Raw genomic sequence first — 13,175 nt, 5'->3', positions numbered from 1 at the left:
TGTCTGCTGCACACAGGACCTTGCTTCAGACATGTAAGATTCTCATATCCATTAAACCACTGATGTCTCTGTTGCTGACTCTGGGCTCTTTCTTCTGTCTTGAGGATGGGCAAGTACAGGGCATGCAGGCTTGCGGGGTGTAGCCCAACAAGGATTTTAAACACGTAAACTCATTTTCTTTCTTTCCTCGCCACCAAGGTTTACTGAGATATAACTGACATAAAACATTATATAAGTTTAAGGTGTACAATGTGTTGATTTGATATAGTTATATATTACAATTCAGTTTTTCTCTTAATTTCTTTTTTATATCAAAATACATGTAAAACATGAAAAAGTGAAAACTTATACAAATTTCTGACACTTATAATACATGCATATTATTTAAAAATGATTAAAAGTACTAGTGTAAGTTTAAATTTCCAAATCAACCTGCATATATTATTCTACTTTTTATTCTGCAACAAACAACTGTATTAAAAATAGTACAACTCTAAAACTTGGGAAGAGCAAAGTTGGAGAAAAAAGGGAACAGAATTATAGAATAAATGAACCAGGAGCTTCTACAGGATTAAAACATCACACATTTGTATATCTAAGGCTTTATTTTATTTGTAAATACTCTCAAAAAACTAAACTCAGTAATGACTGCTTGAAATTTTGCAGTATTTTAATCAGTCTGGGTTCCTAACTCTCACTCTCTTAGAGATGACTTCATTCATCCAACAGTATTTATTCAGTAACTATTATTGTATATACCAGGTACTTATTCTTGGCACTGGAAATGCAGCAGTGAACAAAGAAAACCAAAAATCTCTGCAATCATGAAACATTCATTCTAGTTTTGGATAGAGAAAACAAATATAAAGGTGATAAGTACTATAAAGAAAAATGTGGAGGTGCTAGTCCTGCAAATTTAAATGTTCCTTAGGGAAGGCCTATCTGAAAATCCACTGGTGGAGAATACTTTAACCTAGTTTTGAAGTGGTCACTTCAAAAAAACCAGTCAAAAGCCTATGGTAATAAATTTTAAATAGAAAAGGAAAATAAGTAAGAAGATCTTAATTTTAGGTAATAATTATAAACAAAACCCATTTCTTCTGAGACAGCTAAGACAACAAATATTGCATTGATGAACTTTTAAAAGCCAGTGTGATGATACTTGCAACAAACGTTACTGCTAAAAATTTACTTTTGGTTATATTCCAAAAGTGATATCCAGACATATACCACAATGCTCCAAAATTACTTAAAACCTTAATATCGTTAAAAAAGAGACCATTTCTCATTTTCTTTTATCCTGAATAGATGATTATCATATGGAACTAATTAGATTGTAACATCTGAACTCCTAAATGAGAAATGAGAATATCTAAACTTGACCCAGTGAAAACCCCAGTCCTCAGATTAAGTACTGGAAAGGAATAGCTGGTATCTATTCTTTTTAATTTAATAATAAATTTGAGGAAAATTTACCTTGCCCAGAGCGGCTTTGGCGAGAGTCTACACTTGACTGTCTTCGATCCGGTGCTTCCTCGTTCCCTCCATCTGCATAAAATTAGAGCGATCATAAGCGAATAGATAATGAAATTGATGTAATATCATCCCTGGCGACATCTATATCTTAACACTACTATATCTATCATTTGTTTTCATTTCTTATAAGCTCAATCATTAAAATATTTGAGGATTTTTCATACACAAAGCAAAGGTCCTTACCCTTATTTTTGTGGGGATGGTTTACACTCCTCTCTGAAAGTCTAAAGAAAGTGAAGGTGTTCTTTCCCTACCCCCATACATATACACCCTACTTTGCATATAATAAAGCAATGTTATCTACTCTGAAGTTCATTCACAGAATTTCAATTTAAAAGCCTTGATTTAAAGCAATGTCTAAATTAATTACAGCTGCTTATTTAATCTAAAGTATGTCAAATAATCCTTAGGGCTATATATTTTACTCTAATAAAATTTACATTTACATGTTTTATGAGAGATAATGGGAAAATTACATAATACATGAAAAAGCAATATAAATCAGAATCAGAAAAACTCAGAAATGAGGAGGCAGAAACCAAGAAATAATGAGAAATCAAACAAAAATCATTTCAGTAATGAAAACTATAAGAAATACAAGAGCAAACAAACACAAAAGGTCTTAAAAGAAATAGAAGGTAAGATGGAAGAAAATCTTTAACAAATTTTTTAAAAAGAAGAAATAGATTAAAAAGGATCTGTAAGAAGGGGATAAATATTGGAGATAGGCAAAGAAGATCCAGCATAAGGATAAACATAGGAGTCCCTGAAGAAGAAAACCAAAGTGAGAGAATAGAACAAATACTGAAAGACAATAATTCAAGAAAGCTTTCCAGAGGGAAAAGAAGCGGCTATGTATGTGTAATATATATAGTTATATGTGTGTATAAATACATTTATACATGTACACACACACACACATATATATATATACATCTATATTTGAAACTACATATTTCAAGAGCATCCTGTGTCCTACTTAATCAACTCAGATCAATGCACCAAGACATTTTCTACTAAAACTAATGGACTTTAAACGGAAAAAGAATCCTTTGGGCATTTAGGCAAATACATCACAAGATTAATAAGGGAAAACAACAGAAGAAAACAAAATAATATACTTAAAACACACAAGGAAAAAAAAATTGAACCAAAGGCTTTACAACCAGTAAAACTTACCTTTAAGTATAAAGAGTAAAGAAAAACTATTACTAACATGCAAGAACTCAAGGAATATTGTTCCCATGGGCCTCTTCCTAGCTCTACCAGAAAACTAACTTTAGGCAACCAAAGTGACTAGAGAGACATTAAATAAGGACTGGTGGTGAGCATACATATACAACTGACTGTAGAATTAAGACTAAATGAGATGTAGAGAACAAATGTATGGACACCAAGGGGGGAAAGTGGGGGCAGGGGGGGATGAATTGGGAGATTGGGATTGACATATATACACTAATATGTATAAAATAGATAACTAACAAGAATCTGCTGTGTAAAAAAAATAAAAGTTCAAAAAAAAAAGACTAAATGAGAGTTTTAAACGGAGAGATTATAATATGTAATGGCTATAAGATCTGACAATGAAGATACAGTACAGCCAAAACAAACGAAGAAAGAATAGACAAAAAGTAACTGATTTCAGAAATCAAAATTGGTAATTGTAATGTTGTGAGACCACTGTACTTAAAAAGAGGGATAAAGCAAATGAATAATTATGGGATACTCTAATGGTATCATCTCCTTGAGAAACAGAATTCTCTGGGTGGAAGAAAGGAACTATAGATATAAGAATACAGAAGAAGTTAAGTAGAAACTCTTTAGTATTGAATCTATATTGGAAACATCAGTACAGTCTTACAAGTCACATGTATATCCTAGCTCTGTCCACTTAAAACACCTAACACCTTGACTAATCAAGTAGTACTAACCACTCCTAGGGCCCAGACTGTTATCCTGAAATGCCATTCTCCATTAAAAGAAAGCAGAACTTCTTAAAGAACCAGCTGGTTTAGCAAAGGAAAAGTACTAGATGAACTTGGAACACCCTGACATATGCAACAGTAAAGAAGCTATTAAAGACAATGTAAAATTGAGGTCATGTCAAAAAAAAACACAGTGAAGAAGCTCATCAACATTCAAGAACTCAGAGAATATTGTCCCATGGGCCTCTTCCTAGCTCTACCAGAGAACTAACTAACTAAATGTACAATTGACTATAGATCATAATGTTTTTAAAAAAAACAAAACAAAACAAACAAACCACAGCACTACCACACTAACTGGTCACCTTCTGAGGTTGAGAGGGGCCCAGTTCATTATCTTGAAAACTGTGGAAAAGAAAGAATCAGCAATTCATCCTACATTCCCTATATAAACTGTACTAGTAGCCAAAAAGTATATGAGAGCTCTCTCTATAAAATTATTCCAAATAAATGGGAAACAAAAGATAAAATATCACCATTTCACAAACTGCAAGTAATTAGTATCTCTGCAGCCATCGAGCATCAATGGCTAATAACATCAAAAAAGAGAAAAAACTGGACGTTATATGCCTCCTAATGACAGGAACACAACTACAGTTTTGCCAAAGCAATCAAACCTGAGTCTAGTCAAACCTCTGAAACTAGCTGTCAGTTTCCAGGAAAAACAAAGAACAGAAGAAAATGCTGAATTGTTCCTGAGTGTATAATCAACAAAATACTGATTGTGGGAAATTCTACAGGTCAAACAATCCAGGTCTCTCAACAGGTAAAGAAAAAAAATAAAGTATTATGAGGTCCTAAATTATTGTGAAACAAAAATTCATTTTATGAAAAGATAAAACTATACCAGAAATCTGTGGCATCTTATATCAGGGATCAGGATGTGTAAATACAGTCCTAGTCAATTTCCCTTCCTACTGATCATCTAATTTTTTAATGCAAATTTCTTTCTTCTCTTTTACTTGGGAATAAATTACAATGAGCAACACTTGTATTCAGGCCTATCTTAAAATTTCATTTTCCACATGGATAAAATTACATACATGCATCACATTCTCTGTTTTAACATCAAAACATGCCCTTGAAGCATGTGAGAAGTAATATGAATAAAATACAGACATTTCCCCTCACCAGGATGTCTTTCTAAATAATAAAAGGAGAAAAAGAAATAAAAAAACAAGGCTTCAAACAAATTAAATTTGCACGATCTGCAGTATGTCAGCATATCAATAAAACAACCTACAGGAAAACTACAGACAAGAAATGGTTTAAGACAGTTTTGAGTCAGCCAGCCAATGGCAAGACAAAAAGTCACCAATTTTGATACCATCATAATGTAAAATGTTTTAACTGCCTGAATTTAAAAAATTAAATTAGAAATACACTGCAGTAAATTTGAGCAATTCACTCCTCTACGACTGAAATCTTAACCATGTCTTACTCTAGTGGAGGTTAGTCATAAGAGTTGAGATTAACTCTCAGGTAAAAGTAAACAGCTAAAGATTTTTTTTTAAATAATAAACTCACCATTGACCCAAGATGGTATAGAAAAGAAGTTCAAGCTCTTTAAAAGTGTCTTGTGGTATGCTATGCAATCAATGGCTCCATTATCCAAAACAGCAAGACTGCAATGATGTACAGTACTTTGCCTATTTTTGCTTTGCTTAAAACACAATTCCTTCAGTACAGATAAGACCTCCCACACATAATACATACATCTACATTTATGGACAAAACAGAAGACCTTCAGTCATCAAGCAAGTCAAGTTACTTGCATAAGACTCATTACCTCACCCTGAAGTGCAGAGGGGAGAAAGGGGCTGTGTCTGTGAAGTTAGAATTTACTCATCAAGCTTGAGTTAAAAGACTTTCTTCAATGTAATGGGTACAAAATTTAAAAAGACCTGACTGTCCAATTTAAGTGCTAGCTTTTAAAATTAGAGCTTAGGTTTCCTAGATTTGTTCTCATCAGAGAACATTTGTTTTTTATCAGCATACTAAATTAAATCCAGCAAATAATATAAAACAATACACCTTTAATAGACTTCCTCGTCCCATTATTTAAAAGGGAAAAATGTCATAGGAATATTTACTTCATAGTGTGAACAGCTTTCAACTCAGGTCATAAATGCACTAAAATAGTCTAAGTAAAAAAAATACCAACTACATAGGGATATTCCATATTTAGTGTTTTCCTATGAAGAAACTTAAGTTAGAGAAAGGCTTATAAGAAAGTGCCTAATTCCAAGACAAATGTTTTCTTTCCTGCAAGTAGAAGCTACTTCAAGTGATTATTCTCCTCAGTCCAGGATCAAAATATTACAGTTGAAAAATAAACAACTTAAGTGACCTTGAATTTGGTAGCCCCAGCCCATCTTTAGTATTCTCAGTTAAATAATGTGCCAGAATAAATATTAGATTTTATGAATTAAGATTTTGAAGTTGACTGTCTTCAATCCTCCTTTAGAAGTGTAAATATATGACCTTAATAGAAGGAGTGGGAAGTATTAAAACTATATACATATAATCTATTATACATATAGATTAAAGTTTTACTATTCAGATATGAACTCTGGTCTCTTTTACTATTCAGGTATGAATCTGTAAGAACTGTATACACTTAATGCCAACAAAGGGAGACATGAATTGGAGGACATATATGGAATGTAATGAAAATGCAAAAGTATGGACCAAGAACATAAGCTAGATTTGTTTATTAGCCAAGGTCCACTTATGAAGAGGTACATACAGAAGATGTTCCTTGGCTACATATGCACGATGATAACCAGAAAAGATGAAAAGCAGCTCATCTGTTTGGTGTAGAAAAGAGAAAAGAACTACAATTTGTTCAGTATCTATTCTCTGCTGGCTATGGGGTCAGTAAGGTCTTTACAACATTATCTCATTTAATACTAATAATAATTCAATGAAACAAGTAGTATGCCCGTTTTTTAAAATAAATTTATTTATTTTGTTTGTTTATTTTTGGCTGTGTTGGGTCTTCGTTGCTGCGTGCAGGCTTTCTCTAGTTGCGGCGAGCAGGGGCTACTCTTCGTTGCGGTGTGTGGGCTTCTCATTGCGGTGGCTTCTCTCGTTGCGGAGCACAGGCTCTAGGCACGCGGTCTTCAGTAGTTGCCGCAGGCGGACTCAGTAGTTGTCGCTCACAGGCTCCAGAGCACACGCTCAGTAGTTGTGGCGCACGGGCTTAGTTGCTCCGCGGCATGTGGGATCTTCCCAGACCAGGGATTGAACCCGTGTCCCCTGCCTTGGCAGGCGGATTCTCAACCACTGCGCCACCAGGGAAGCCCTATGCCCATTTAAATGTAAGACACATTCAGAGAAGAAAAGTGACTTTCCCAAAATCACACTGCTAGTAAGTAGCAATCCTAAAATTTAAAGTGTCTGGTTTCAAAAATCTGTCTTCATTTCCAGACCCTCCACTGTCTTTTTACTATAACAAACAAATCATTAAGATGGTGGTGGTAGTGGTTTGGAACTGAAGTGAACAGAAGAGGACAGAAGTAGAGACCAATTAAGAGGCTGCTGAAAAAACCGGACAAGGATAAACACCTGGACTAAGTGAGTAGTAGAGGTTGTGAGGAGAGGTCAGATTCTGGATATATTCTGAAGGAACAGTGGAGAGAATCTGCTGTCAGAAGAGAAAGATACAGAAAGAAGTCAGGGGTAACTCTGCTATTTGGGGCCCAAACAATGGATCTGCAACTTATGAGATAGGAAAGACTGAGAGAGAATAGGTTTGGGGATGAGAAGAGTATATGGAGCTCAGTTTTGGACATACTAAGTCTGAGATGCCTAACAGACAAATAAGCAGAGATGGACATACATATGCCATCATTACATAAATTACATTTAAAGTGTATGACATTCCCACAAACTGGAGAGGGACAAAATGGTTCTAGTGACAAAATTATCTCTATCAGAGAGAAAAACTCTTCAGTGGGATTTTTTCACAGCCTCCCATTCACTGCTCTGAGGAGTTGCCTTGCAAATGTCCATTATTACTCTGCTCAGTCACACCCTAGGACAGCTCTAGCCCTCATTACTCATTTGTAATAATAATAATACCTTGCATTTAATGTGCTGCTTATCATATATATGATATGTCATAAAACATTTATGATATATTTATTTACATTTAATTATAATTTAATAATTTGATATATGTATTTTATAATGTACTGCTTTATCAGGTATGTATATATAGTACATTAAGTTCATGATAATTTGATACCTATCTGTGAAGTAAAGAATTAACCCAGCAGCCTTGAGTTACTCAAATCTTGTACATTCTCAGAAGGGCTTACTTGTATAACTAGCCTTTGGCTGGCTCCTAGGAACTGAGGTCTTAGAATGTTCCCTATGCTACTAACTGATTAGGGCACTGTGCATGCTTGAGGTCTTGAACCACATTATACCAGCTTGTGTGGACAGTGTGTGTAAAAAATGTGATTTATGATGAACACTTGCTTTCCTTCTGGGGGGTATGAAGTTTCAGTAACTGCAATCAGCACTGAAGTTACCCCAATAAAAACCCTTGAGCCTAAAAAGGCTCAAGCAAACTTCCCTGGCAGAAAACATTTTGCATGTGTTTCTCCAGTTCATTGCTGGGGGATTTAGTATGTCCTGTGTGACTCCACTGGGAGAGGATTCTTGGAAGCTTATACCTGGTATCCTTCAGCTTCTGCCTGATGTACCTTTTTCCTTTATTGATCCTGCTTTTTATCCCTTTGCTGTAATAAACTATAGCCTGACTATTAAATAAATAAATAAATAAATAAAGTGTATGACATTCCCAAGGAAGGGAGTATAGATAGTAGAGAGACAGAGAGAGAGAAAAGAGGTCAGAGGTGTAAGCCTTGGGGCTGAATTCAACATGTCGAGGCTGCAGGTATGAGGAGAGACCAGCAGACAATAAGAAGTAGTGGCCAGAGAATAGGAACAAAACTAGAAGAGTAGAGAAGTCAACTAAAGAGTTTCATGGAAGGGAAAAGATCAGATGTTGCCAGGTCAAGTAATATGAATAGTGAGAATTGATCACTGAATTTGTCAATGTAGATGATTTAGTATGGTTCCTGTGGAGTGGTAGGGGTAAAACCTGATGGGATTAAGTTCAAGAGAGATTAGAAAGAGCTTCTGAAAAAGGTCTTGTCTCTCCCTAGACATGGAAGATAACACATGGAGACCCTGGATATTCTGACGGCCATCTTGTAAACACAAGGGGAATAAACTATGGGATAAAGCTAACACTATGAAAATTATGGCAGAGAGACAGAAGACACTAAGATCCTTGTTGACACTGAATTACTGACGAAAACTACTCTATCTCTGGACTACAGTTATATAATCCAATAAATCCCCTTCATCATATAAACCAGAGGTCAGTAAACTAGTCCATAAGCCAAATCTACCCTGCTGCCTTTTTTTGGACAGCCAGTGAGCTAAGAATGGTTTTTACATTTTTAAATAACTGAAAAACAGTTTAAAAAATAGTATTCTGTGACAAATAAAAACTGTATAAAATTGAAATTTTAGTGCCCATAAATAAAGTTTTATTAGAACACAGTCATGATCACTCATCTACATACTTCTGTGAAATTGATACAGTAATACCCTATTGAGTTGTGGTGAGAAACAAATGTAGTAATATAAAACACAGCATGCCATCTGGCACTAAGTAAACACTTACTAAATGATAACTGTACTCTTTATCTATCATCATCATGATCAACAACATCCTTTCACCAAAAGATGGCTTAAATGTCATTTCCAATTTTCTCTGTAAAGACTTTCTGGAGGCCTATCAGAAACAATTAAATGTTCCCTCTTCTGTGCTTCCAAGGCATGTTATACATATCTGTTTTATAGCACTGCCACACTGTATAATAATTATTTATATGACTATCTCTGGACTGTAAAATGTTCTAAGTGTGCCTTTGAAAGCCTTTTTCATATTGGTATTTTCAGTGCCAACTTGGGAGTCAAAAGGTATTCCTTGAAAAGAAAAAACAACAGTTGAATTAACTTTGTCAAGAGCCAGCTCTAAAATTAATGTATTCATCAAATTAAGTTCAAGGAAAAAACCAAAAAGTGGTATTGATATGGTTTGAGATACAGTTTTAGGAGTTCAGTGTTCCTCTTTTCTTATCCAAACTATTTCTATGAAAAGAAAAGATGAGCGGCATCATTCGAAAGCACTATGACCTTATCCACCATATCTATCTCCATGATGTTTATTTATCAATAAAAATTTTCATAGGGAATCCCAGACCCACCTAAAAGTTTATTTAGTTCTTAAGAAAACATATACAGAGTTTCTTTAAAGAGAAAAGGAAGCATTCTACACCAAATAAAATATACTGATTAACATGCCATCAGTACTACAGCTAACACTTTTCAAAAGTATACTATAAAATATTTTCAAAGTTTGCCAGAATATAAAACTGCCAAGTTCACAGGTTTTCATAGACCTAGCTTGTATACTCTAAATTAAAAAATAATAACTTCTCTATGATAAGTTATTAATTTATATTTGCCTAAGGCATCCAAAATGTCCTAGAAAGTCTGATCTGTAGCTCAAGAAAAGTTCTGCTAAACACAGAATGTTCTGATTCTCATGATGTAGCTAATACATCAATGATGATGACTAATAACAGGGAAACAAGGTAGACTTGCTAATTGTAAATGGAGCAATCACCAGTAATAATGTCAGTAGTTTAAAAGTTGATTACTATGCTTTCAAGGTGCACAATGAATATACAACATACCAAGCCTAACACTGAGTTAAATTAATAGAGTAACTCTGTTAAAAACAAAGGTGTCTACAATTATATATTTTTTGTTTTTAAAAGTAAACTTTTTATCTTAGAATAGTTTTAGATTTACAGAAAAGTTGCTAAGATAGTACAGGGATATCTTATAAACCCTAAACCTGGTTTCCCATCTTAGATTAGTCTAGTCATTTGTCCAAACTAATCAATCAATATTGACATTATTATTTTAAAGTCCATACTTATTTAGATTTCCTCAGTTTTTATCTAATGTTTTTTCCATTCCATGATACCATATTACATTTAGTCATCCTGTCTCCTAAGTCTCCTCAGACTATAACAGTTTATCAGACTTTCCTTGTTTTGGGTGACCTTGACAGTTTGGAGGAGTAATGGTCAGGAATTTTGTAGAATGTCCCTCAGCTGGGTTTGTTTAATGTTTTTCTCATGATTAGATTGGGATTAGACTGAGATTATAGGTTTCGGGGAGGAAGACACAGCCAAATTGCCATCCTCACCATATCATTTCAAGAATACATACAATTAATAGCATGAAACTAGTTAAATAAATATCCTACGTAACTGAAAAGGAAAAAGTGAAGCTCAAGCTTCTTAGACTGTGCCAACATTAATGAAAAAAGTCATTACCTACTTGGTCTTTACTATGTCAGGCACTATGATAAGTGTTTTACGAATTTATGTAGTTCAATTCTCAGTAAAACCTTATGAGACGGGACTTCCCTGGTGGCACAGTGGTTAAGAATCTGCCTGCCAATGCAGGGGACAGGGGTTTGATCCCTGGTCTGCGAAGATCCCACATGCCGTGGAGCAACTAAGCCCATGCGCTACAACTACTGAGCCTGCCCTCTAGAGCCCACGAGCCACAACTACTGAAGCCCATGCACCTAGAGCCCGTGCTCCGCAACAAGAGAAGCCACCACAATGTGAAGCTCACGCACCGCAACGAAGAGTAGACCCCATTCGCCGCAACAGAGAAAGCATGTAGCAATGAAGACCCAATGCAGCCAAAAATTAAAACAAAAAAAACCTTATGAGATAAATATTAGTTTTCTTTTTACTACATCAGGAAACAGGAGTCGAGACTTTAAGCAAAAATGGTCACAACTGTAGAGTTAGTAAGTGCAGGACCCAGGATCTGAAATGGCCTGATTCTAAGGCCTGTTCTCTTCTCCATTCTAGGTCACCTCCTTGCAAAAGGGAATACAGTTTATTCACATCTATATACAAACATACCATGACATGTTAAGGAGCTCTAACAATATGGTTGTAGGATATAAAAAAAAAGATGAAAAAATTCCAAGGTGAATTTGAAATAATCTCTGATTTCAAACTTCTTCCCCTCAAACTGGGTGCTCAGTATAGCTCACTTAAATTCTTGAGCTTGATCTAACAGTTTTCTCCACATGGAGTTTCCTAGTAAGACAGATATCTCTACACATAAGTACTTCTTAGATTCATAGAATGACAGAGCCAGAAGGAATCTGGGGTTTGTTTTTGTCAATTTATTATTTTTTTAACATTCTGTGAAGTTGAAGCTTTAAAAAAAAGTCCAGCAGAGCAATTTATAATAGTTAAAAATATAACTGAATGTCAACAATAACTGTATATATACACACACATACTTTATTCATATTTAGTGTTCTTATCTGTTGAAACTGGATGCTGAAGAGCATACATATGGGTCTCAATCTTGGCTGCATATCAGAATGATCTAGGAATCCAGGGATTGTGAAAAATCCTCAATGCTCAAGCTACTCCCCCAGATCAATTAATCAAGAATCACTGAGAGGGAGACCCAGGCATGAATATTTCTTTAGAGCTCCCTGGATGATTACAAATTGCAGCCGAAGTTGGGAAACGTTAGTAGAGATTAAGTGGTGCTGTGATACAGTGATGAATTGAATCCACCTGAAATTTTCCAGTGCTAACAGACAGATGCTGTAGGTCAAAGATACTAACTACAGAGAAGGATATGATCTCTCAATTGAGGACAAAGATTATATTCACAAGTTCACTCTCTGATCTCCTCTGTTTATTTTTTATTATAATTTACTTTGGTGACTTGCGCAGGGGGTTGTAGATTAAACTGGGATAGTAAAGTGGAGAAGAGTTTAACCTACAGTTAACTAGTCTGAATGTACATCTCTGTACTGGGCTTGATAAGTTACATTACTGAGATGATTATTTCATCTAAATGTAAAGTTTCCTAAGATTCTAAAATCTAGAATAGCCTCTGCTTCTTCCTATTAACCTGAGTCTCAGGGAAGCCACAGCTTCTAAAGTATGAGAAGGGTTGTTCCAAAACAGTACCATATTTTATTTGCAAAGACAGGAGTAAAAGAACATAGTGCATTTAGGGAAATTCAAAGAGTTTGGTATGGCTAGAGAACAGAAAAGTATGGGGAAGAGGCAGAACATAAAAGTAGAAAAGTTGGCAGAGGCAAAATCACAAACGGCATAATTACGATGATCAATTTGACCTTTATCCTGTTAAGTGTGGGGAAGAAAATGAAGGGCGTTAAGCAGGGAAGGAGCATGATCTGACTAGTGTTCTGAGAAGATAAACTTGGCATGTGTATACAAGTTGGCTCTATGGGGTCACAGGCTAAAGGGAAAGAGATCGCTGAAGTAAGTCCGCAGGAAAGGAAAGCCTGAGTAAATGCATTAACATTAAGAATAAAGAGGAAAAGGTAGGTTCATGGACTATTTGGGACTTAGAAGTATAAAGACTTTGTAGCCGGTTAAAAGAGCTGTTTCTAATAACTATCATCAATTTTCTTTCCCTTTTCTTCCTTGAATCCACTCCCATCGGGCATTTGCCCACACCACTCCAGAATATTCACAC

At 35.2% G+C, this 13,175-nt stretch overlaps 1 protein-coding gene across 3 annotated transcripts in view; it reads right to left on the bottom strand.

Moving 5' to 3' along the window:
• Positions 1–13,175, bottom strand: part of TANC2 (tetratricopeptide repeat, ankyrin repeat and coiled-coil containing 2) — a 348,234-nt gene that overhangs the window by 258,706 nt on the left and 76,353 nt on the right. For all 3 annotated transcript variants that reach the window (XM_029212661.1, XM_029212662.1, XM_029212663.1), the window contains exon 3: positions 1,477–1,548. In XM_029212661.1, coding sequence (XP_029068494.1) covers positions 1,477–1,548 — 72 coding nt within the window. The remainder of the gene's footprint in view (positions 1–1,476; positions 1,549–13,175) is intronic.

This window comes from Monodon monoceros, unplaced genomic scaffold (assembly GCF_005190385.1).
Source record: "Monodon monoceros isolate NGI ecotype Baffin Bay Population unplaced genomic scaffold, NGI_Narwhal_1 Super_Scaffold_9, whole genome shotgun sequence".
Lineage (NCBI taxonomy): Eukaryota > Metazoa > Chordata > Mammalia > Artiodactyla > Monodontidae > Monodon > Monodon monoceros.
Note: the sequence above shows the minus strand (reverse complement) of the source record. Positions and strands in the feature narration are given on the sequence as shown.